General features: G+C 35.8%; 1 protein-coding gene across 4 annotated transcripts in view; it reads left to right on the forward strand.

Annotated features, from left to right (window-relative positions):
• Positions 1-22,763, forward strand: part of pde3a (phosphodiesterase 3A, cGMP-inhibited) — a 425,475-nt gene that overhangs the window by 376,615 nt on the left and 26,097 nt on the right. For all 4 annotated transcript variants that reach the window (XM_051935470.1, XM_051935471.1, XM_028807158.2 and 1 more), the window contains 4 exons: positions 6,914-7,095; positions 10,636-10,773; positions 15,185-15,296; positions 22,398-22,511. In XM_051935470.1, coding sequence (XP_051791430.1) covers positions 6,914-7,095; positions 10,636-10,773; positions 15,185-15,296; positions 22,398-22,511 — 546 coding nt within the window. The remainder of the gene's footprint in view (positions 1-6,913; positions 7,096-10,635; positions 10,774-15,184; positions 15,297-22,397; positions 22,512-22,763) is intronic.

Raw genomic sequence — 22,763 nt, forward strand, 5'->3', positions numbered from 1 at the left:
TAGAGGATCAGTACAAAATTTTTTCAAAACATGGCAGGATTTAATCAATATTATTTTAGAATAAGAGAAATAACTATTATTGCATTTAACTCCCTTCTCCATCTCTTATTTATATAGATATTTACTTCTCCCTTTCTTTTGTTTAATGTTGCCTTATTAAAAAGCCTTACGCAATTTTCCTTTAGCTAAGCTCTCCTTCTCAGGGGTGGGGTTTGATTAGTCTTCAAATTTGTTGGGTTATAAATTGATCTGTTTGTTTGGAATGATTACAATGAAAATTAATAAAATAAAAATATTAAAAAAAAAAAAACAGTTGTAACATATCCTAACATTGTATGTCCATTGGATCAAGGCATCAGCCAAAATGTTAAAACTAATAACACAGCCAGACTTACTTCACTCTGTAGCATAAGATGGCTGGAAGTAAGAACATTTCACCAGTTTTACTTAGATTCTCAAAATATTGCAGTTAGTGCTGATATTTCATATTTTATTGCTTATTTTATAATTCTTTCTAATGATGCTAGCCATGCTATATATATCTATGTTATATATTGTATGAAATATTGTATGCTTTGTAAGATACTGCTTGATAGTGAAGAGATATGCATATGAACTAATATAGTTGCTTTAGGAAGATGTGCAATTGTCACATTGTCTACACTCATTAATAGTTTTTAGATAGAAAAATAACAGAGTCAAAGATGATTTTTATGTTTACATATACAGTCATGGCCGAAATTATCAGCACCCCTGGAATTTTCCTTGAAAATGCACCATTTCTCCCAGAAAATTGTTGCAATTACAAATGTTTTGGTATATACATGTTTATTTCCTTTAAGTGCATTGGAACAACACAAAAAAATAGAAAAAAAAAGCCAAATCTGACATTATTTCACACAAAACTCAAAAACCGGGCTGGACAAAATTATTGGCACCCTCTACTTAATATTTAGTTGCACGCCCTTTGGAAAAAATAACTGAAATCAAGAGCTTCCTATAACCATCAACAAGCTTGTTACACCTCTCAACTGGAATTTCCGACCACTCTTCTTTTGCAAACTGCTCAAGGTTTCTCAGATTTGAAGGGCGCCCTCTCCCAACAGCAATTTTGAGATCTTTCCATAAGTGTTCAATCGGATTTATATCCGGACTCATTGCTGGCCACTTCAGAACTCTCCAGCGCTTTGTCTTCAACCATTTCTGAGTGCTTTTAGAGGTATGTTTGGGGTCATTGTCCTGCTGGAACACCCATGACCTCTGACGCAGACCCAGCTTTCTGACACTGGGCCCTACATTGCACCCCAATATCTTTTGATAGTCTTCAGATTTCATGATGCCTTGCACACAGTCAAGGCATTCAGTGCCAGAGGCAGCAAAACATCTTAGAATCTCCACCATGTTTGACTGTAGGTACTGTGTTCTTTTCTTTGTAGGCCTCATTCCATTTTCTGTAAACAGTAGAATGATGAGCTTTACCAAAAAGCTCTACCTTGGTCTCATCTGTCCACAAGATGTTTGCCCAGAAGGATTTTGGCTTCCTCAAGTACATTTTGGTAAACTCCAGTCTGGCTTTTTTATGTTTCTGTGTCAGCAGTAGGGTCCTCCTGGCTCTCCTGCCATAGTGTTTCATTTCGTTCAGATGTCAACGGATAGTTCGAGCTGACACTGTTGCACCCTGAGTCTGCAGAACAGCTTGAATATGTTTTGAAGTTGATTGGGGTTGTTTATCCACCATTCAGACTATCCTTCATTGCAGTTTTTTTATCAATTTTTATCTTCCGTCCACGTCCAGGGAGATTAGCTACAGTGCCATGTGTTGTGAACTTCTTGATTATGTTGCGCACAGTGGACAAAGGAACATGAAGATCTCTGGAGATGGACTTGTAGCCTTGATATTGTTGATATTTTTCCACAATTTTTGTTCTCAAGTCCTCAGACAATTCCCTGCTCTTCTTTCTGTTCTCCATGCTTAGTGTGGCACACTCAGACACACAACAGAAAGGTTGAGTCAACTTTTCTCCATTTTAACTGGCTTCAGGTGTGATTGCTATATTGCCAGCACCTGTTTCTTGCCACAGGTGAGTTCAAACGAGCATCATATGCTTGAAATAAAATGATTTACCCTAATTTTGAAAAGGTACCAATAATTTTGTCCATCCCATTTTTGAAGTTCTGTGTGACATGATGCCAGATTTGGCTTTTTTTCTCTGTTTTTTTGTGTTGTTCCAATGCACATAAAGGAAATAAACATGTGTATACAAAAACATTTTGTAATTGCAATCATTTTCTGGAGAAATGGTGCATTTTCTGGGAAAATTCCAGGGGTGCCGATAATTTCAGCCATGACTGTATACACTCCTGAATACAAACCAGACAAGTAGTCAACAAAATTAATATATAATGCTACATGTCACTGTTATTTCACAGCTCACTTTTATACATTTATTTGTTTGATTCTTCACCTCATATTCTTATTACTTTATTCGTCATACTGTTTCATAGTTAAAAGCTTAGCTCAACTGACAAGATGGTAGGTTTATATCTCCTACTGCAAACATTAATCATTTCCTTGTCCCTGTCCAACGTATACACAATCTATTAGTTATTTTTATTCTCTTTTCTACACATTGGCTCCATGTCATTTTGAATCAATGCAATATTACATTAGAAGTGTCTCTGCTAGTTGCCGCTTTTGGGAAGCACCATTTAAATCATAAAGGAAGGCTATTATTATTATTATTATTATTATTATTATTATTATTATTATTATTATTATTATACTGACAACCCCATTTATTAACCAAAATTGCTTTTATTAATACAAAATTTGAATAAATTAAACATTTTGCTTCCAAAATTAGTACAGTAAAGTATGTCCTGTAATGTACACAAGCTTAAAAAACTTAACTGAAAAATCTGTAATAAAAAGTCTGTACAATTATTTTTCTAATCAGTCAGTATGAAACATGCATGCTTACCACCTATTCTATGTAAAGTATCCATAATTAAAAAGAAAAACAGGATAAAGTCAGCGGTAGCCCCCCTCTCGTCTCGGTGGGTTATTACATAACTTTACCAAGCAATCGGAGGAGTCCTCCAACGCCCATGCATGACAATGTCTAATCAAATTTCTCTGATGATGACTCCTGGTAGGGGTGGAAAGGTTAGAAATAAAAATCTATTTTAAGATATTTGATTCATCTTCTCCATTTGTGGATTTCTAACTACCAATATACAAATTGTATCACAGACCTTCGATTCTATATACTGTATATATAGAAGAGAAGATTAAATCAAATGGTAATATAACACAAGAAACAATATGACATCAGCAAGGAAAAAAACACCTTAAATGGAAGCACTCATGATAAAAAAAAATGATGGCATGACCATAAAACCTAAAGATAAAAAACGTAACATTACCAAAACAGGTCTTAATATTCTAATACTTCTCTTTAGGTGTCGCCATCATTTGCAACATTATGACCTCATTTGTTGAGAAATACCAGATACATATGACCGTCAATAGACATTGTTGCTACAAACAACATGGCTGCATCAATGAGAAGCAATCACAACTTTATTTCCCCAGTGAGAAATTTGGCTTTTTACAGAAGATCTTTAAATAAATAAACAATAAAAAGGTAGATAAATAAGTAAATAAATACATATACACATACACTTTATTCATGTATTCTTGCAAAGAGATTATAGAAGGATTATGAAAATTTATCATACTTTATGATTAAAATGCAGTTTTCTTAAGTCACTTTTAGTGCACCTCATCCAGTTAAAACTGCAGACTGCATACAGTTTAGACTAGTCTCATGTATTAAATTAAAAGGAAGGTCTCCAATAACTCCTACATACTCGTTTTTTTCCTTATAAATGGCATAACAGTGATGAAATATGCCAGCTTTCTCATGAATTGTCCAAGAAGACCAATATTTTTAATAACCCAAACATTTATTAGAAGTTGGACAGAGAGTTGTGTCATCTAATTAATGCTAAAAATGTGAACAAAAGAAAATTAAAATAGCAAAAACAAACATAAACAAATTAATGATATACATTAACTGTTTAAGTTATACAATAATGGCTGGGGATTTTTTAATACAGAAAAAATTTGTACCATGGAAATGCTGGCAGGTACAGTATAAAGCTCTGCAGCAGCAAGGACTTTGAAATCAATACTTTGCAGGGACATGAAATCAGTTCTGTGCAGAACCTCTATGTGAGAGGAGCAGCAGAACAATTGTGTGCCTCCTGCCAGCAAAAGAGCAGCCTTATACCCCTTCTACAAATTCACTTGCTGTGGAAGTTTAATTAACTATCAAATGCTTCATTCAGCTTATTCAAATTCAAAATTATAATTCAACATTTATCCACTCCCTGGATCTCACTTTGGCTGTATTTGTCTATCCAACTATGATAGTAAACTCTTGATATGGCATGGCCATACCACATGAGTATCAGGAGTCAGTAAGGTGCTCTTCATGAGTTAAGTGACAAAAACACCTTGCCTGAAACATTCACCCAGCCATGGTATTAATCATTATTTCTGAATTATTAATCCAGTGAGACCTTAATTTTACATTCCAAAGGAGACTGAATGGTTGCTTTGCATTTTATATTGACCCTCACGTTTTATCACAGTGATGTACTGTATGATTGCTCCTGTAGCTTTTGCAGTTTCATTGTCAAAGGATATCTATCTGTCTGTCTGTCTGTCTACTTTATTTGTTTTATCAAACATGAATATGTCACCAATCATGGTGTACTATTTTAAGATTTAAGATCTAAAGTCTAAAGCTATGTTGGCAAAATTATTATATAATTCATGAGAAAACAGATACTGCATGTTTCAGTGTGAGGAGAGTATAAGGAAAATCATTCTTGTTAAAATCTAATGTTTCCTGTTCAGAATTTCTGGATTGACATGTTAAAAGGCAGAAACGGGAAAATAACAGCATGCTTAATTAGGACTGGAATTTTGTTAAGAGGTAAAAAAAAAAATGCCCTGGACAGAAACCTGTTGTTGTTAGTCTCAATATATATTATAATGTGTGCAAAATCAACATGTACACTGCATTTCCATTTTATATACCATAATTGTATTTTGTTACTGTTCAATAATCAGCTTAATCATGTACTCAAGGACATCAGTGGAAATTAAGATGAAGTGCATTTAAAGCTGAAGCCAGGAAGCACTTCTATACATAAAGAGTTGTGGAAGTCTGAACCAAACCACCGAGCCATGAGAGTTGAAGCAGAAACCTTGACAACCTTTAAGAAGTATCTGGATGACAGCTTAGCTATTAGCTAAACAAATGGGATAGAGGAACTGAATAGTCTCCTCTCAATTATCAAATTTCTTATGTGCTTATATTCTTATTGGCCATAAATGCAGTTGATAAAAAATGGCATATTCAGAAACACATTTTCCATAAATACGTTTTTTCTTGGAAACACTCCAGTTCAAATTTTACTCTGATATCAGTGTGTCTTGGACAGCTGTTACTTAGTGACATGTGGTGGGATCATTTACTGTGTATGCACTTAAGATCTTTTTAATTCTCAAAGTCTGCTAAAACAATCAAGACAAAGTTGGGATAACTTTCAGAGATGCATGCTTCTTTTTGGTACAGTTATCATATACCATTTCCATCAAACTGCACTGTGCAAGTGAAAGGGAAATTTTTAAAGTCACTTTGTTTTATATTAGACTCTAAACTCTTGGCTATTATGAGGTGCTACCAATTACAGACTAAAGAATTAATTTTGCCAGAAATGTTTAATCAATCCAATGTTAGTAAACTGGGAAATGAGAAGTTTTATTAAGCTTGAAAACACGGTGTTATGTTAGGCAAAAATTTTTAACTGCTACCAACAGCCTGTGCAGCTTATCAAGTTTTCCATCCCTATGATTGCTTGTAAAATGTAATAATTTTAGTAACAATGAAAACAGCAAACTATTCATGTTCACACATGAACAAGATATTTGAGGAATAAAAGAATACTGAAATATTTTTTATAAATAATTGCTAATAGAGTAAGTACAGAACAGGAAAAAAAGTTTCATTTTTCCATTAGCTTCTGTTTATCTGAGTACTGTTGAAAGTCTGGCATGGTTAAGACCAAGTATAGAGTGTGAATGGGAGGCCTTTTGGAGCACAACCTGGCAGGAATGATGGGTATGAAAATACTGGAATGATCTCCAGGAGTATTGGCTTTATCGGTTTATTAATAAAGTTCATTTTTGCTTGACAGATGGTTAACTAGCATTAGTTTGGCACCAGTAGTGAACTTAATCATTAGTCATAATGCAAATGTTTGCTTTATGTATAGACTTATCCATTAACAATCATTTAACTTGTGTTTTTCCCATAACACTGTTATACATATTAGCCTATTAAAGCAGTGAATCAGATGTCTTTTACGTTTATTGTGAACGCAATGGGAAGGATGGACAAAATATAGCCATGTTGTTGTTGACTGTGCCTACTGCATTCCATTCCATTCCACTTAGAGCTATCCAAATCTCTGTCTGAATAAAAAAATAAAAAAAATTAAAAAAGTGGATTTTATTTATATGACTTATATGAAAGGATTACAAAAAAGTATATGGAAAGAATATTTAAAAAATATGTCATTACCCATTTTATTCAAGCAGTGATGCCCTAATTTAATTTTCACAAGGTAGTCATGGCCTACTTTCCCTACTCCGACAGCATGTCACCATCTTGTCTGACATCGTTAGAGGAAACATGTCCTGGAGAGTGTTGAAGATTACTGTGTTTTTTGTTTTCTCATTTTTTTTTAATTGCTTTGAGGGTGTTATCATCATATCAATAAATGTATATCGATATCATGATGTTTCTTTGGTTCTTTCTTTATTTCCTGGTTTTAGATGATCCCGCTCAGGCAACTTCTGATTATGACAGTACTCATGAAACTAACCACAGTGATGACATTGTACCTAATGAAGACAAATCAAAGCACTGTAAAGGAAGATTTGAATCCAGCAAAGAGTCAATTTGCAGATCACACAGACCAGACAGTCTCATTCTGCATCCTTTAATACCACCTGAGGTATTACAGTTAAACATTAGAGATCAATTTTATTTTAACTTGTGAACAAAGTGGTAATAATTAAACTTTTTGCTACAGAAACATGCAATATTTTAGGCTATATTTATTCACTAACTGAAAAGTTGATTAGCAGTACATGCCTGGATGCAGTTCATATGTATTAATACTGCAGAATATTGTGTACACAAGCTATTAAAACCTCCTGATTTTTGGAAGTGTTGAAAGTGTTGTATAGATTTACTAATTTAATGTATACTCCAATGTGTCCTCTATATTTTCTAAACAGGATGGATTTCTTAGAATTATTCATACTATCTCATGCCACAGATGTACAGATTAATTCCGATCTAGTGACTGGTGAGATCACTGCTTTAAACTGAAGTCACTAAAATTTTCTTTGAATCAGATGAGAACCTTCCTAGTATTTTGCCATAACCATTATATTGATGGAATAGGCAATGTCCAGTGTGTGTATTTACTATTACCACCATAAAGAGATGCAACAATGAAATCTTGAAAGAAGAAATTGAGTGTTAGTCATACATATCTACACTCATAGAGCCAATGTTTGCGTGAAGCAGCTCACACTATAACAACGACACAATTGCCCTGCACTGATTGCATGTGGCAGGATAGTTAAATAGACATCTCAGATTTGGTATTAGTTGGTCATTGTGATTTGGGAGGAATCAGAATTCAGCAAAGTGAGTTATGTTTCCCCTAGCTCCATAGAACATGGCTGGGTGTCAGTTACTATGTCCTATCCATGGCAGTTACCTAAAGTGTGCAAAACACGCCTTGGCTATCATCAAGAAAACTCATCAACGCCTTTATATGTCCAGACATTTGTTTTCACCAGTTAGTATAGGTGCACAATGGATTCAATCCTCACTGGCCACATATCATCCTGGACTAGCCCCTGTTCAGAACAGGGCCATATAGCACTACAGATAGTGGTGACATTGGCTCATTACAGCTTCTTTCTTTTAGAAAGGTGAAAAAAAAATTAAATACTTAAGCCATGCTGCACAGTTTCTTTTTTTGTCCAAAACTGCAAAGGATGATTTATACTAAATTTAGGAACACTTTTTACTCCCAAGTTGCAATATAACAGCTTTTGGAGCAATTCAGGCCCTTTAGGGGCCTAAGTTACCACAAAAGCTTGCTAATTGTAAAATGTTCAGATAGCCAATAAAAGGTTTCATTTTGCTTGACTTCTCATTGCATCCATAATGGCTAACATGGTACAACATTCTACCACTACTCCCAAGTTATAAAGGTACTTACATAAGCAGTTTTTGTCTATTAAGAACTGCATGAGTATCTGTGATCATATCATTTGATGCTGCATTTAATGAATGGGGATGCTCTGGTTTATATTATATTAGTGCCTCTAGCCTGTGGGAGACATGTGTGTGGTCATCCATTTAGTATGACTTTACAACTTTAGAAATGTTTCAATTTTTTATCATACTTACAGCCATATGAAAAAGTTTGGGAACCCCTCTTAATTCTTTGGATTTTTGTTTATCATTGGCTGAGCTTTCAAAGTAGCAGCTTCCTTTTAATATATGACATACCTTATGGAAACAGTAGTATTTCAGCAGTGACATTAAGTTTATTGGATTAACAGAAAATATACAATATGCATCATAACAAAATTAGACAGGTATATAAATTTGGGCACCCCAACAGAGATATTAAATCAATACTTAGTTGAGGATCCTTTTGCAAATATAACAGCCTCCAGACATCTCCTATAGCCTTTGATGAGTGTCTGGATTCTGGATGGAGGTATTTTTGACCATTCTTCCATACAAAATCTCTCCAGTTCAGTTAAATTTGATGGCTGCCAAGCATGGACAGCCTGCTTCAAATCATCCCATAGATTTTCGATGATATTAAAGTCAGGGGACTGTGACAGCCATTCCAGAACATTATAACTCTTCCTCTGCATGAATGCCTTTGCAGATTTCGAACTGTGTTTTTGGTCAGTGTCTCATTGGAATATGCAACCCCTGCATAACTTCAACTTTGTGACTGATGCTTGAACATTACCCTGAAGAATTTGTTGATATTGGGTTGAATTCATCTGACCCTTGACTTTAACAAGGGCCCCAGTCCCTGAACTAGCCACACAGCCCCACAGCATGATGGAACCTCCTCCAAATTTGACAGTAGATAGCAGGTGTTTTTCTTGGAATGCGGTGTTCTTCTTCCACCATGCAAAGTGCTTTTTGTTATGACCAAATAACTTCATTTTTGTCTCATCAGTCCAAAGCACTTTGTTCCAAAATGAATCCGGCTTGTCTAAATGAGTATTTGCATACAACAAGCAATTCTGTTTGTGGCGTGAATGCAGAAAGGGATTCTATCACATCACCTTACCATACAGATATTCTTTGTGCAAATTGCGCTGAAGTGTAGAATGATATACAGATACACCATCTGCAGCAAGATCTTCTTGCAGGTCTTTGGAGGTGATCTGTGGGTTGTCTGTAACCATTCTCACAATCCAGCGCATATGCCGCTCCTGTATTTTTCTTGGCCTGCCAGACCTGGGTTTAACAGCAACTGTGCCTGTGGCCTTCCATTTCCCGATTACATTCCTTACAGTTGAAACTGACAGTTTAAACCTCTGAGATAGCTTTTTGTAGCCTTCCCCTAAACCATGATACTGAACAATCTTTGTTTTCAGATCTTTTGAGAGTTGCTTTGAGGATCCCATGCTGTCACTCTTCAGAGGAGAGTCAAAGGGAAGCACAACTTGCAATTGACCACCTTCAATACCTTTTCTCATGATTGGACACACCTGTCTATGAAGTTCAAGGCTTAACAAGCTAATCCAACCAATTTGGTGTTGCAAGTAATCAGTATTGAGCAGTTACATGTATTCAAATCAGCAAAATTACAAAGGTACCCAAATTTTTCACAGCCAGTTTTTCACATTTGATTTAATTTCATACAACTAAATACTGCTTCACTTCTTTGTCCGGAAAACACCCCAGTACTCAGATGTTCCTAGGAAATGAAAGACATACCACTGTTATCTTTTTTGTTGAAAGTAGAGTAAATTATTATGCAGGCTGAGAGGGGTTCCCAAACATATTCATATGACTGTATAAATACTACATACAACACTTCCTGTTCAAATTTTAATTGTTATTAAATGTGAAAATCAGGATTAAATTGGTGTTGGTTTGGCTTTTGCTATTAACATGCTTATATTTCTATCAAAATTATAGTTTTAAGAAGAATGAAACTACATAAAATCTGCAATTAAATTATTCTTGAATCTATTAACACTGTAATAGATTTTCAGATCATTAACAAATTAGCACATTTCATTAACAGATGAGCAAATGTGTGATCAGGAATCTAGTTTGTTAAATTATGAATGATATCAAAGGGGCCAAGAGATGTACATACTCATGCATACAAACATGACGCCCTTAGTATGTGGCATGCACTTGTATTCGGAGAGGGGTAGAATTAGAGGTCCACTGATATGAGGTATGTTTCTATGTGTCTTGGATAAAGGACAAGCCAATTCTTGCACCTGAGCCTCTTGTAAAAGAAGATTTGGATTCAATCATGGGTCAGCTAAACAACTGGAACTTCCCCATTTTTGACCTCGTTGAAAAGACTGGCGGGAAGACAGGATGCATTCTTAGTCAGGTAAGTAGACTGCTTACTGTAATTTTTTTTTTTGTAAACAAACTACAAAAACCTTTTAGTTTTAATAGGTTTATCCAAAACTTCCACAGAGATTTTACTGAATATTCAGTCTGTGACATTTAATTATTTCTCTATCTGCTTTTTTTATCATCATCTTTACTCATCTGAAGAACTGTTCTTTTGCATGATCAAATTTTTGTAACTATACCACATCAAATATACACTGTACAAAAACAAAAATGAAACTAAATTGTTACAAACATTTATGCTCATAGTGAAACTGTAACAATTAATAAACAGGTTCCTAACATGCATACATACATATATATATATATATATATATATATATATATATTATATATATATATTATATATGTGTCATCATCAGAGGGAAATGATTAGACATAAAGGAATCATACCCTCAATCCAGCATGCACAATAACCACAACAACATTCTTCCTTTCTTTCTCTTTTCTGCCACTTGTCCACTTCCAGTCATCCTCCCACAAGCTTTGTCCTCCGCCTCTTGACTCTGTCTCTCTGAGTAGTGGTGGCTAGCTCCTTTTATATGAAACGCATAAGTGCTCCAGCTGTCCAATGATTTTCTTTCGGCAGTACTTCCAGGTGTGATGGAAAACCAACGTAGTAGGGCTGTGCAGGCTCTACAGCACCCCCTGGCGGCACCCACAGAACCCAACAGGGTTGTAGCAAACTCCAGCTCCCAGCACACACTGCAGGAATTTCGTGTTACTGTAGCCCTGAAGACCCTGAAGTCTGCCACAATATATATATATATATATATATATATATATACAGTGATCCCTCGCTATATCGCGCTTCACCTTTCGCGGCTTCACTCCATCGTGGATTTTATATGTAAGCATATTTAAATATATATCGCGGATTTTTTGCTGGTTCGCGGATTTCTGCGGACAATGGGTCTTTTAATTTCTGGTACATGCTTCCTCAGTTGGTTTGCCCAGTTGATTTCATACAAGGGACGCTATTGGCAGATGGCTGAGAAGCTACCCAACTTACTTTTCTCTCTCTCTTGCGCTGACTTTCTCTGATCCTGACGTATGGGAATTGAGCAAGGGGGCTGTTCGCACACCTAGACGATACGGACGCTCGTCTAAAAATGCTGAAAGATTATCTTCACGTTGCTATCTTTTGTGCAGCTGCTTCCTGAAACGACATGCTGCACATTGCTTCGCATACTTAAAAGCTCGAAGGGCACGTATTGATATTTGATTGAAAAACAAACTCTGTCTCTCTCCCTCTCTTTGTCTGCTCCTGACGGAGGGGGTGTGAGCTGCCGCCTTCAACAGCTTTGTGCCGCGGTGCTTCGCATACTTAAAAGCAAACAGCCCTATTGATTTGTTTGCTTTTCTCTATCTATGTGACATTCTGTGCTCCTGACAAGCACTCCTTTGAAGAGGAAGATATGTTTGCATTCTTTTAATTGTGAGATGGAACTGTCATCTCTGTCTTGTTATGGAGCACAGTTTAAACTTTTGAAAAAGAGACAAATGTTTGTTTGCAGTGTTTGAATAACGTTCCTGTCTCTCTACAACCTCCTGTGTTTCTGCGCAAATCTGTGACCCAAGCATAACAATATAAAAATAACCATATAAACATATGGTTTCTACTTCGCGGATTTCCTTATTTCGCAGGTGGCTCTGGAACGCAACCCCCGCGATGGAGGAGGGATTACTGTATATATATATATATTCACGGCATTCGTAGTCTGAATCACAATCTGATTGTATGGGTGGTTACCTACCAGGTAACGCTTGTAGTTGGTCAGCAATTCAGCTAACATCCGCCACGATGCCCTCAGTTGTGAGAAGCAGATCATAGAATGGTTGAAATAGTTTACTGTCAAATAATGCAAAGAGTACGCAACACGTGTTTCGCCCTAATTCTGGGCTCATCAGGCGTACACACTCTACTGCACTCCCTCTCGGGAATCGAACCTCGGACGTCAGCGGTAAAGCCCCTAACGTTGCGCCACGGCGTGTGGTTCATTTATTTGACAGCATGTAGATTGGGGTAATTACGTTCACGGCATTCGTAGTCTGAATCACAATCTGATTGTATGGGTGGTTACCTACCAGGTAACTAGGTAACCACCCATACAATCAGATTGTGATTCAGACTACGAATGCCGTGAATGTAATTACCCCGATCTACATGCTGTCAAATGAACGAACCACACGCCGTGGCGCTGACGTCCGAGGTTGGATTCCCGAGAGGGAGTGCAGTAGAGTGTGTACGCCTGATGAGCCCAGAATTAGGGTGAAACACGTGTTGTGTACTCTTTGCATTATTTGACAGTAAACTATTTCAACCATATATATATATATATATATATATATATATATATATATATATATATATATATATACAGTATTATATTTTGCTGAACAACTGATATAGCACCTATCCACATAAATTTACCCTGCGTTATCACATAAGTTAGCATTCTGAGAATAAACAGCTCATTTTTGATGCCTGTTACCTGCTAATGAATACTATTTAATATCTTTCGTATTAATGGTATTTGTTTGTTACATACACTTATCCAATACTGTTGGATTAAGAACGATAAGAAAATGGAAAGACAGGTGAGCTCACAAAACATACATTACCTAAAAGTGTGCAAAAATGCTGAAGTACAAGTAAAAAAGCCTTAGCTACAGTCTGTTCTTTTGATTAAACTTATGTTAAGTAAGGTAGAATTAATATAAGGGCTATGCTGGATATGCTTTTTAGATACTATAAAAAATAAAATGAAACAATTTCATCCACTCACAAACAACGTGTACCACAGCTGAGCTTTGCATCCATCCTCAGCACTACTTATTAGTGATACATCCCAAAGGCAATTAGCAACTCTAAACTGGCCCTGTATCAGTGAATGTGCATATGCAAGTGTGCACCTTGTCTGCAGTTAGTTTCCACCATGTCCAAAAATAATGTATGGGTTGAAGATAATCATTGCTTTGTGGATATTTTTACATTAAATTATGCAAATGTCTAAACTTTTAGTAGATGAGACTCCATAAATCTGTATTTAGATTATCACCTCATGACACCATATTTCACCTCATACATTCCAACTGTAAATGCATTAATCCTGTTTTAATTAAATGTAAATTAAGCATGTATTCTGTGAGTGACATTTAAGGGTATCTAATTGCGCTTAGTTACCGTTGAGTTTCACGTTTAATAATATTTCTAAGACGAATCAGTCTGGAAAAATATTTCTCTTAGAGTCACAAGGGTGAAGGAGAATACATCTCATTTATTTTATCTTTGATTGCTACATTGGTATTCCAGAAGTACAAATTAAAAATAAAAGTAACAGGAAATATATGTCAGAGAAGAATGATTGTTGATCTTTTATCCTTCAGATATCTAGATGAAACTAGCATCTGCTTTTCATTGGGAGCGAACTACACATCCAACCTGTCCATTTTAGGATCACAAAGAAATTATTCCTAACACAGAAGTATTAGACAAATGTCCAGTGCCATACCTGGACATGATGCAAATCTGTTACAGTGGACATTCTTTCACACACCAGATTAATTCATACCTGGCCATTTTAGAATTATTAATTTAAGCGACAACAGATGTGGGAGAAAAACTTCAACCCTGATATTGAGAGAGCACACCAGGCTAGGAATCATATCCCTTGGTCTTAGGCCGTGACAACTATTATCGGAATTATTATCTTGGAATTGTTTTTTGGTTTTAGATGAGAAATATAAATGTTTGAATTCAAAACAGCAAAGTTCATGCAATAGAAACAGGTAAATGTTCTTGTACATGGGCTCTGCCCTTTCTCAAAATATTTGGTAGTAGAAAGATCTTTTTACATAGAAAATAGGAGTGGATATCAAGTAGAGAGGAGGAAATAGTAATTAATTTACTCTGTAGACCATGAAAAAAAATCTGTTCTTATAATTTTCTTTTACTGGTATCTTTTAGTCATTGAATATATCCACTAACTCTTTCTTATCTTCTGTCCTTCTTCTTATATGAGTGTAAAATAATATTTATAATGTAATTTTATAATAATTGCTTTCTACAATTTTTCATTACAAACTTCTGATACAAAGACTGAAATCTTGAGTTCACTTTATTTTCTGTCAGACACGATTCTGTGTCAACGCTTCATGCTTCAAAAGCAGCATAAACAGTGCTATTATTTAGAGTTTTACAAAGAAATAAAGAAAGACTAAGATATTTTCATAATAATTAATCCTGCTCATTTAATGCATACACCATTTGCAAGATTCTATTTTTTATTATTCAATTGTCATAATTATTTTTCTGAGCCTGAAATGACCATTTCTCTTTGACTCATCTTTATGTAAGTTGTAATGGGCTCTGTGTGTTACAGGTGTCATACAGACTCTTTGAAGACACTGGGCTTTTTGAAACATTTAGCATTCCACTGAGGGAGTTCATGAATTATTTTCATGCACTGGAGAACGGCTACCGTGACATACCTTGTAAGTAGCCTTTTTAGAATGGATTTCAGTTTAGGTGTAAAATAATACTTAGTTGGAATTTTTATCAAAAGTAAGTCAAACAAAAATGACAAAATTGTTTAACCTCATTTCAGAGTGCTAAATAGTTTGAAGTTTTTTTTCAAAAATACACCACAGTATGTACATTAATAGTTTATTGTACTTTTAGCAAATTGGCGGTTAAGTACTGAGCAATAAAAAGTGAATCATCAAGTAAAATAACTACCTTCATGATACCAGCATAGCAATCATCAAAATGTTTATTGTACATAATCTAACTGTATGTTTTGAACTGATATTCATGCAAACGTTTGACTCACTTGGATGCATTATTCATAAAATCTTTTTAACCTCTGAAACATTTACTCTTTTGGTTAAAGTATTTGCATTGTAAGCTTTACCAAGCAGCAATTTTTGCCAACTGTTTTTTGTATGCCTAATACTTTAAATTTATATTAAACAAAGTAATGCAGATTAAAGCACCATATATAATTATTAATAACAGTAACATTTTTCCTCAAGATGATATTTTGAAAATAGCTTTAGTTTATTTGTAGTATCTTGAAATATCTCTTGGTGCAAAGGTGTTGCATTTACCTTACACATAAGTATCTGAGCTATTTCAATAATTGTTTTGTTTTAAAAACACATATATATTAAAGATATATATGCTCTTTTTTAAGTGTTAATTGCCTACTGTTTACTGGTTTATTATACTCAGACTTACTACAGTATGATATCCCTATTGATGTTGGTAGGCAGCTCTGATTGCAGTTATAATAATTGAGATTTCTGTTACTGTGTATCCTTTGTATTCTTCAGTCCCCTTTCTCCCTACTAATATGTTTTTGCTACAGCTCAGGCTTCATTTAACTTATCTGATTGAAAGTGAACTACCTATCACTAATACATAGCACAAATGGTTACTGCTTGTACAACTAAAACACTGTGACAGATTATGTGACTTTGTTCAGTGTCAGACAGTGAGTCCATGATAGGGTTTGAGCTATTTGTCACATGTAGTTGGCATGTAAAAATAACAAAATATATTTCTGAATCTACTGCTGAGTCACCTGAGTTTTAGCAGTGACAGAGAGACAAAGGAAATGCAGAAATGGCACATGATGTTAAACCGTAACAGCTCCAAATTGCTAGACTGAGCAACAGGAAGCTAATTGGAATCTTAGATGAGCTTCCCTCTGTCTAGGAGCTCACAAAGTCAGCATAGTCACCCGCTTGCTTAATTTCCTCCTAAACTAAAATTGGAGAAGGAATAGTGGTAAATAAACTACTCAGGCAGGAGTGTAAAACAACAAAAGCATACTCTGAAAAACTGGTTTGAAATAGTATATGTAATTGATGGCTTCACCTGGGGAAAAACAATAAACTGGCTTCCTGACCAGCTTGTATAGTGTCCCCAACGTGGCTACCAAGATGACATGGGCACGCCCCAAAGATGTCATATGTCCAAGTGTGGTCGCATCAGTCATACCTCCTGACCACACTAACATTACATGGAAATGTGGCATCCATCTTGTAATAAATAATGGAAAATCATCAGCAAAATAAGAAAGATTAATTATGAAAAAGATTAAAATATATGGAAAAAACACTATCAAACTGCTGTAGAATATGGCGCTCTTTTCATATTTAGAAATAGAGGGTGAGTCATACGTTACAGCCAAACATATATAAATTATGTAGATACGAACAAGAACATAAACCCTCTTTTTTATCTGAATTTAATTTAATATTGATCTAAGAACTTCCATGCTTTTACTTACAAAAAGTGTGGTAAAGTGAGGTCCGCAGATGATCGGCACCATTTTAAATAAATAATTACCACACTCGCGGCTTTAAGGAGGGGGCATGGTAGTGTGGCAGGAGTGGTTCCCTGTCGTGATGCAGGCAGTCCCACACTTAAGTGCACAGTGGCCAGTGGTCTTAATTGTTCCCTTGAGCTGTCAATCTCCAAACCTGTGCCACGTCCTGATTTTAAAGGGGAAGCGCAAGTGCAGGGCGAGAGATAGAGAAAAGAGTAAATGGAGTTTAACGGAAGAAGGAGGCAGGAGGAGAAAAAAAGAAAGACTGAGACGGAGGTTAGAAGAAAGACAGAAGGCAGGAGGAGAAAAGTGAGTGAATAGAAAAAAGGAGCAGACAGAGAAGGCAGGCAGCTGGGAGGAGAGAGACCCTGTAAGGTGTGTATGGCCGACACTCGGAGGCAGTTGGAATGGGTCACTCCTGCTGAGCTGTTTTGAGGAGAAGGAGTGACCAGGAGTTTGGATGGCTCAACTTCTCTGCTCTGAGGCCAGTGAGGGATAAGCAGAAGAGCCACCAGAGCAAAAGAAGGCACCGGGTTATTTTAAAAAATGATCGTTTCTGCCAGCGGATTTTAACCTCATTTTAATGGAATTTATTGGATTATTTTAACCTCCAGTTTTTCATGTTTTTATGGATTTATTTATGATTGTTTTGAAACACTGTACTATTTATTTGGACACTGTTGTTTTTAGTAAAGGCATTGAACACTTTAGCACCTTCCCCTTGCTTCATGTAGTGTCCTCTTTTATCCAGCTCATCCCATTCACGACTAGCAATGGTTTTGGGTTCAAGAGGCTCCCAAATCTGGAAGAAGGAGCATGGTGCAGGACCATCTCAAAAAGACGGCAACTAGTTTTGATACTAATGAACACATAGCAGCCATTGTTAACAGTGAGGAATAGAACTGCACACTATGGACAGCATTTTCAAATATTTTTTGTTTTCTTAGGCACTTGTTGCCATATGTAACCCACACCATGCAGAACAGTGCAATAAGCTCAGTCACAAGTAATCATCTCAGTTGATAAAATTAGAATCCACTGCTTATAATTTCCAGCATCCTAAGTATACAGTATGTCCCACCTATACTGTCTCAGGGAGTATGGTTGCAGAGAGTGAGAGGTGACACTCAGTGATCCCTCAGCAAAGGCAGTACATCTTTGTTGAGGGATCAGTTGTCCGACAGTCTTACGTTTTCCTGCTATTATTATACCCTTTTCATATATATATATATATATATATATATGGGGCAACCATCCTTATAATATGTCCTGGCTGCAAATGGGTAAATATTTGTGAGTTGTTCACAAGTCAGAGTCGAAAATAGAACTGATGCTGGATAACATTGATGGCGGCTTTATATGCCGAGACCAGAAGTAACGTCATCAAAGGCCCCCCCGTGGATTTCCCATGGATGGTCTGCAAAGGATTGAGAAAGAAAGTGCACCTCACCACTCCCTGGTCTGGTGTGGAAATACTATTATTCAGGCCCTTTAGCTGTTTCCCAATTGCACGTGTGCGACAATATATATATAAAAACTGATTAAATAGGTTATTCATCTCTGTGTAGTGTGGCATCTCGACATCATGGTAAAATTACTTGTTAATATGAATTATTTACAGGTCTTATGAAGTTTTATAACTAGGTCACACTGTGGATATGAATAAACACCTTACTGATGCTTTGTAAGTGTTATGAAGACCCAAAGAAGTGTATGTTAAGGTCTTGTTACATAAGAGTTAATGAGTAATAGATGCATTTTTGCAATACCTACACTTAAGTGTTACCAAAAAGCTAGCATAACACCAACATTCTATGCATACCCATTGTTCATTTTAGTGCGAAACAGGGTTGAGCAATGTTGGTCCTGGAGGCCACAGTGGTTGCATGTTTTGTTTCAATTCATTTTCATTAAGAAGTCATTTATTGCTGATGATGCACTTATTGCTCAAGTAATATTTTTCTGTTTTATTTTACTTGTCTCACTTGTTAACATTTGCCACCCTTAACTGATGATTTTAGCCATAAAAAGCTGCGTTCACTGTTTTTAATTCCTCCTTATTAGTGAAAACATGCAAATGAAAAAGGAACCAGTAGGTCTCCAACTAACTTGTCTCCATTTAAACCTGTATGTATTCATTGTGAACTCTCTGGTTTAATGAAATATTTGGAAGAACGCTATAAAAAAAAAAGTGGACTGAGAATTACTCGGCCATTTTAGGCTTCAAATGATTTGGAAGATATTCCTTGGATAGGAAAAAAAAAATCTATGATATAAGAATGACCTGACATGGTAGAGTTAAAACACTAACTAGTCATATAAGTAAATAAGATACAGTATGTTATTAGTAAGGGTTAGTTGGAACAAAAACCTGCTGCCACTGTAGCCCTCCAGGACTGGCATTGCTCACCACTGGTTTGAATTATTTGTGTTTTTCAATTTTAAAGTGCAGTAATGTTGACACATTATCATTTTATTAATTTGTTTCAAATGTTTTTTCTGTAAAATTAGTAATAAATCATTACACATGCTTTCAGATATTTCCATTACATTTTCAGTGTAGGTTCTGATTTATAGTACATACAAAATCAGGTTATGAACATCAGCAGAACCCAGGGGTCGCTTGCACTATGATTTAATACCAAATTGTTATTAGTGTCATTATATGCCAGATAAAATAAAACCTAATAGTTCAAATTAACACAAATTAATACATTATAGTGCAATAAGAAGCATCTTTTGGGGACCTTTTCTGCCTGTGGCTATTAGGCAGTCCAGTGTTTCCTCCCGAAGTACCTTACTTCACTCCAGCCAGAAGACTTAAGAAAATTGTACAAACTTCAATTTACTGTTGTTATTTTAGCATAATATTTATTATACTATATGCTTTATTTGATTGTCTTATTTTGTACTTTGTGTCAATATTTGCATATTTTATGTTTTCATGTTTTTTGTTTTATTAAGGTATTCAGTTGAATTTTTCCTTGGGAATCAATAAAGTATATCTAAAGTTATGTTCATTTATAAAATCTGTTTAAGGTGTCAGTCACAATGTCTGTTAAAAGTCTCATAAGTTCTAACTGCACAAATTTAATTAGAAGAGCAGATGCCTTTAGCTTGAGGGGTAGAGTTTGACACAGCCAAGGTGTTTAGGGAAGCATGAAGGAGGAGCAACAGGGAGTTCCACTGAACATTCAGTTTCATATTATACATTTGGATTTGTTTATAAAATATCTGTTTTGTGTTTTATTGCTGTTTTCATTGTAATCTTTTTCATTGATTCACATTTTTTCCCTGGGGGTGTCACAGTAGCACAGTGGTAATAGTAAGGAGAGCAGGGTTTGCGCTCCGGGACCACCCAGCGTGGAGTTTGCATTTTCTCCTAGTGGATTTTCTCCAGGTGCTCAGGTTTCCTCCCACAGTCCAATGACACGCATGTTAAGTGAATTGGTGATGCTAAATTGGCCCTGTTCAGTGTTTGGTGAAGTGTATATGTTTATTTTTTTTTCGTCCTGCAATGCACTGGTGCCCAGTCTGGGATTTGTTCCTGCTTTGCACCCCAACTAGAAAATGACATGGCTTTTTTTTCCCCCAAATATAGTATATTGTTTATTTTTTTTGTCAGATGTTCAGAGAATCCTGTATACAGTAGCACTATATCCTGTATGTGATTTAAGTTTATTGTGTCATGCCTAGTTAAAAATATATGGGGTGTAGATGGGCAGCAAAAATGTACCTTGAATCAGCGGACATTATTTAACATACCAGCCCTGTATTCAGGTGTAGTTTGCAGTGGTATTTTTTATTGTACTCTGTACTGTTTCTTAGTAAAACCATTTTCCTCTTAAGTGTGCAAAGTGTATAGTTAATGCTAACTATAATGTAAATAAAAATGCTGATATGTATTTGTAACATAATTATCAAAATGTTGAAGGCATGGCTGGAATTTCTATAAGAACTGTATATATTTTCTATTTGCAGACAGGAAATTGCTTAGAGTTAAGGCACATGGACCTTACTTTGTTCACTGTATTCTTTTGCTCATTACCTACCTTTTGTGGCAGAAAATCATTCCTCACAGAGGTTATAAAGAATAAAATGAAAAATAAAACATCATAAAATCTCTTTTGTTTGTAGCTGAATTCTTCTATATGTTGTCGGCACATACTGTAGACCCTCCTCCTTCCATTTATTAACGTATTAAGTAAACTCTTTATAGATCTATTTCAACTAAAATGTGTAAAGCGGATCTTTTGCCCAAAAGGATCTGGGGTGTGATTAGAAAATAAATGAAAATGCAGTATGTTCCATTTATCTTCTTCTTCTTCTTCTGGCTGCTACCATTAAGGGTTGCCACAGCAGATCATTTCTTTCCATAACTTTCTGTCCTCTGCATCTTGCTCTGTTACACCCATCACCTGCATGTCCTCTCACCACATCCATAGATCTTCTCTTAGGCTTTCCTCTTTTCCTCTTCCCTGGCAGCTCTAACCCTAGCATCCTTCTCCCAGTATACCCAGCATCTCTCCTCTGCACATGTCCAAACCAACGCAATCTCGCCTCTCTGACTTTGTCTCCCAACCGTCCAACTTCAGCTGACCCTTTAACATATTCAGTTCTAATCCTGTCCATCCTCATCACACCCAAGGTAAATCTTAACATCTTTAACTCTGCCACGTCCAGCTCTGTCTCCTGAATATGCTCCAGTTATGCAGCCAGAAAAAGAATACTACTGAAGAAAGTACCATGGCAGCAATGGAGAACCGAGTAATGACTTAAAAACCAGACAATTTTATGCCATGAAAACGAAAAGACATGAAATTTGTTCAAATCTTGTATATTGTTTCTTTGACAAATTGTATTGTGTAACCATTGATAGTAGTTAGACAGGAGGCATGCATGCATGCAATTAAAAAAAATGTCAATTGAAAGTCAGACACTTCTTTTATATATTAGTGAACGACTCATTTTAAAAGCCTACTTAAGGTAACAAAATGACAATTTTTAATGAATCTGGGGACTGAAGGGTTCATAACGTTAAATTAATGCAGGATGAAAAGTGACAGTAAGGCAGAGCAAATGCAATTGAAAAGTAATATTAAGGCCTATACATTTTATTTGCTCTGTCTCATGGAGCCACTAGAGGGGGTGTGAATCCACTTGTTCATTTCCTTTTGCTGTTGGCTTTTTCCTCTTCATATTTGTAAATTGACTTTTCAATGTCTGCTGTTCCTTTTCTTTTTATGCTTCTAATGAGAAGATCACAACAGAATCCATGCAACTGATGTGCTCCATGCTGTGTGGTTTTTAACAACTCAGCCAATACCTGGCCTGCCTACTGCAATAAACGATCATAGTTCAAACAGTGATTCAGGTATGGGGTGCTGGCCTGCTTTCATTACATTAAAAAAGACCACAGAGATATGGAGGAATTTCTGTATGACCCAATAAGGTTTAATATTCATTTCCCTTTCCTCCTCCACTCTTTTTATTATATGTTTGTCTTCTTCATTCCTTTTTTCTACTACGCTGCTTTTTCCTTTGTTCTTTCTCCTTTCTTCCCAGTTTATCTTAATTTAGTATTGGTTTTCATTTCTGTCTTCAGTATCACCATCAGTTAGTTCTT

Source organism: Erpetoichthys calabaricus, chromosome 1, assembly GCF_900747795.2.
Source record: "Erpetoichthys calabaricus chromosome 1, fErpCal1.3, whole genome shotgun sequence".
In the NCBI taxonomy this organism is placed as follows: Eukaryota; Metazoa; Chordata; class Cladistia; order Polypteriformes; family Polypteridae; genus Erpetoichthys; species Erpetoichthys calabaricus.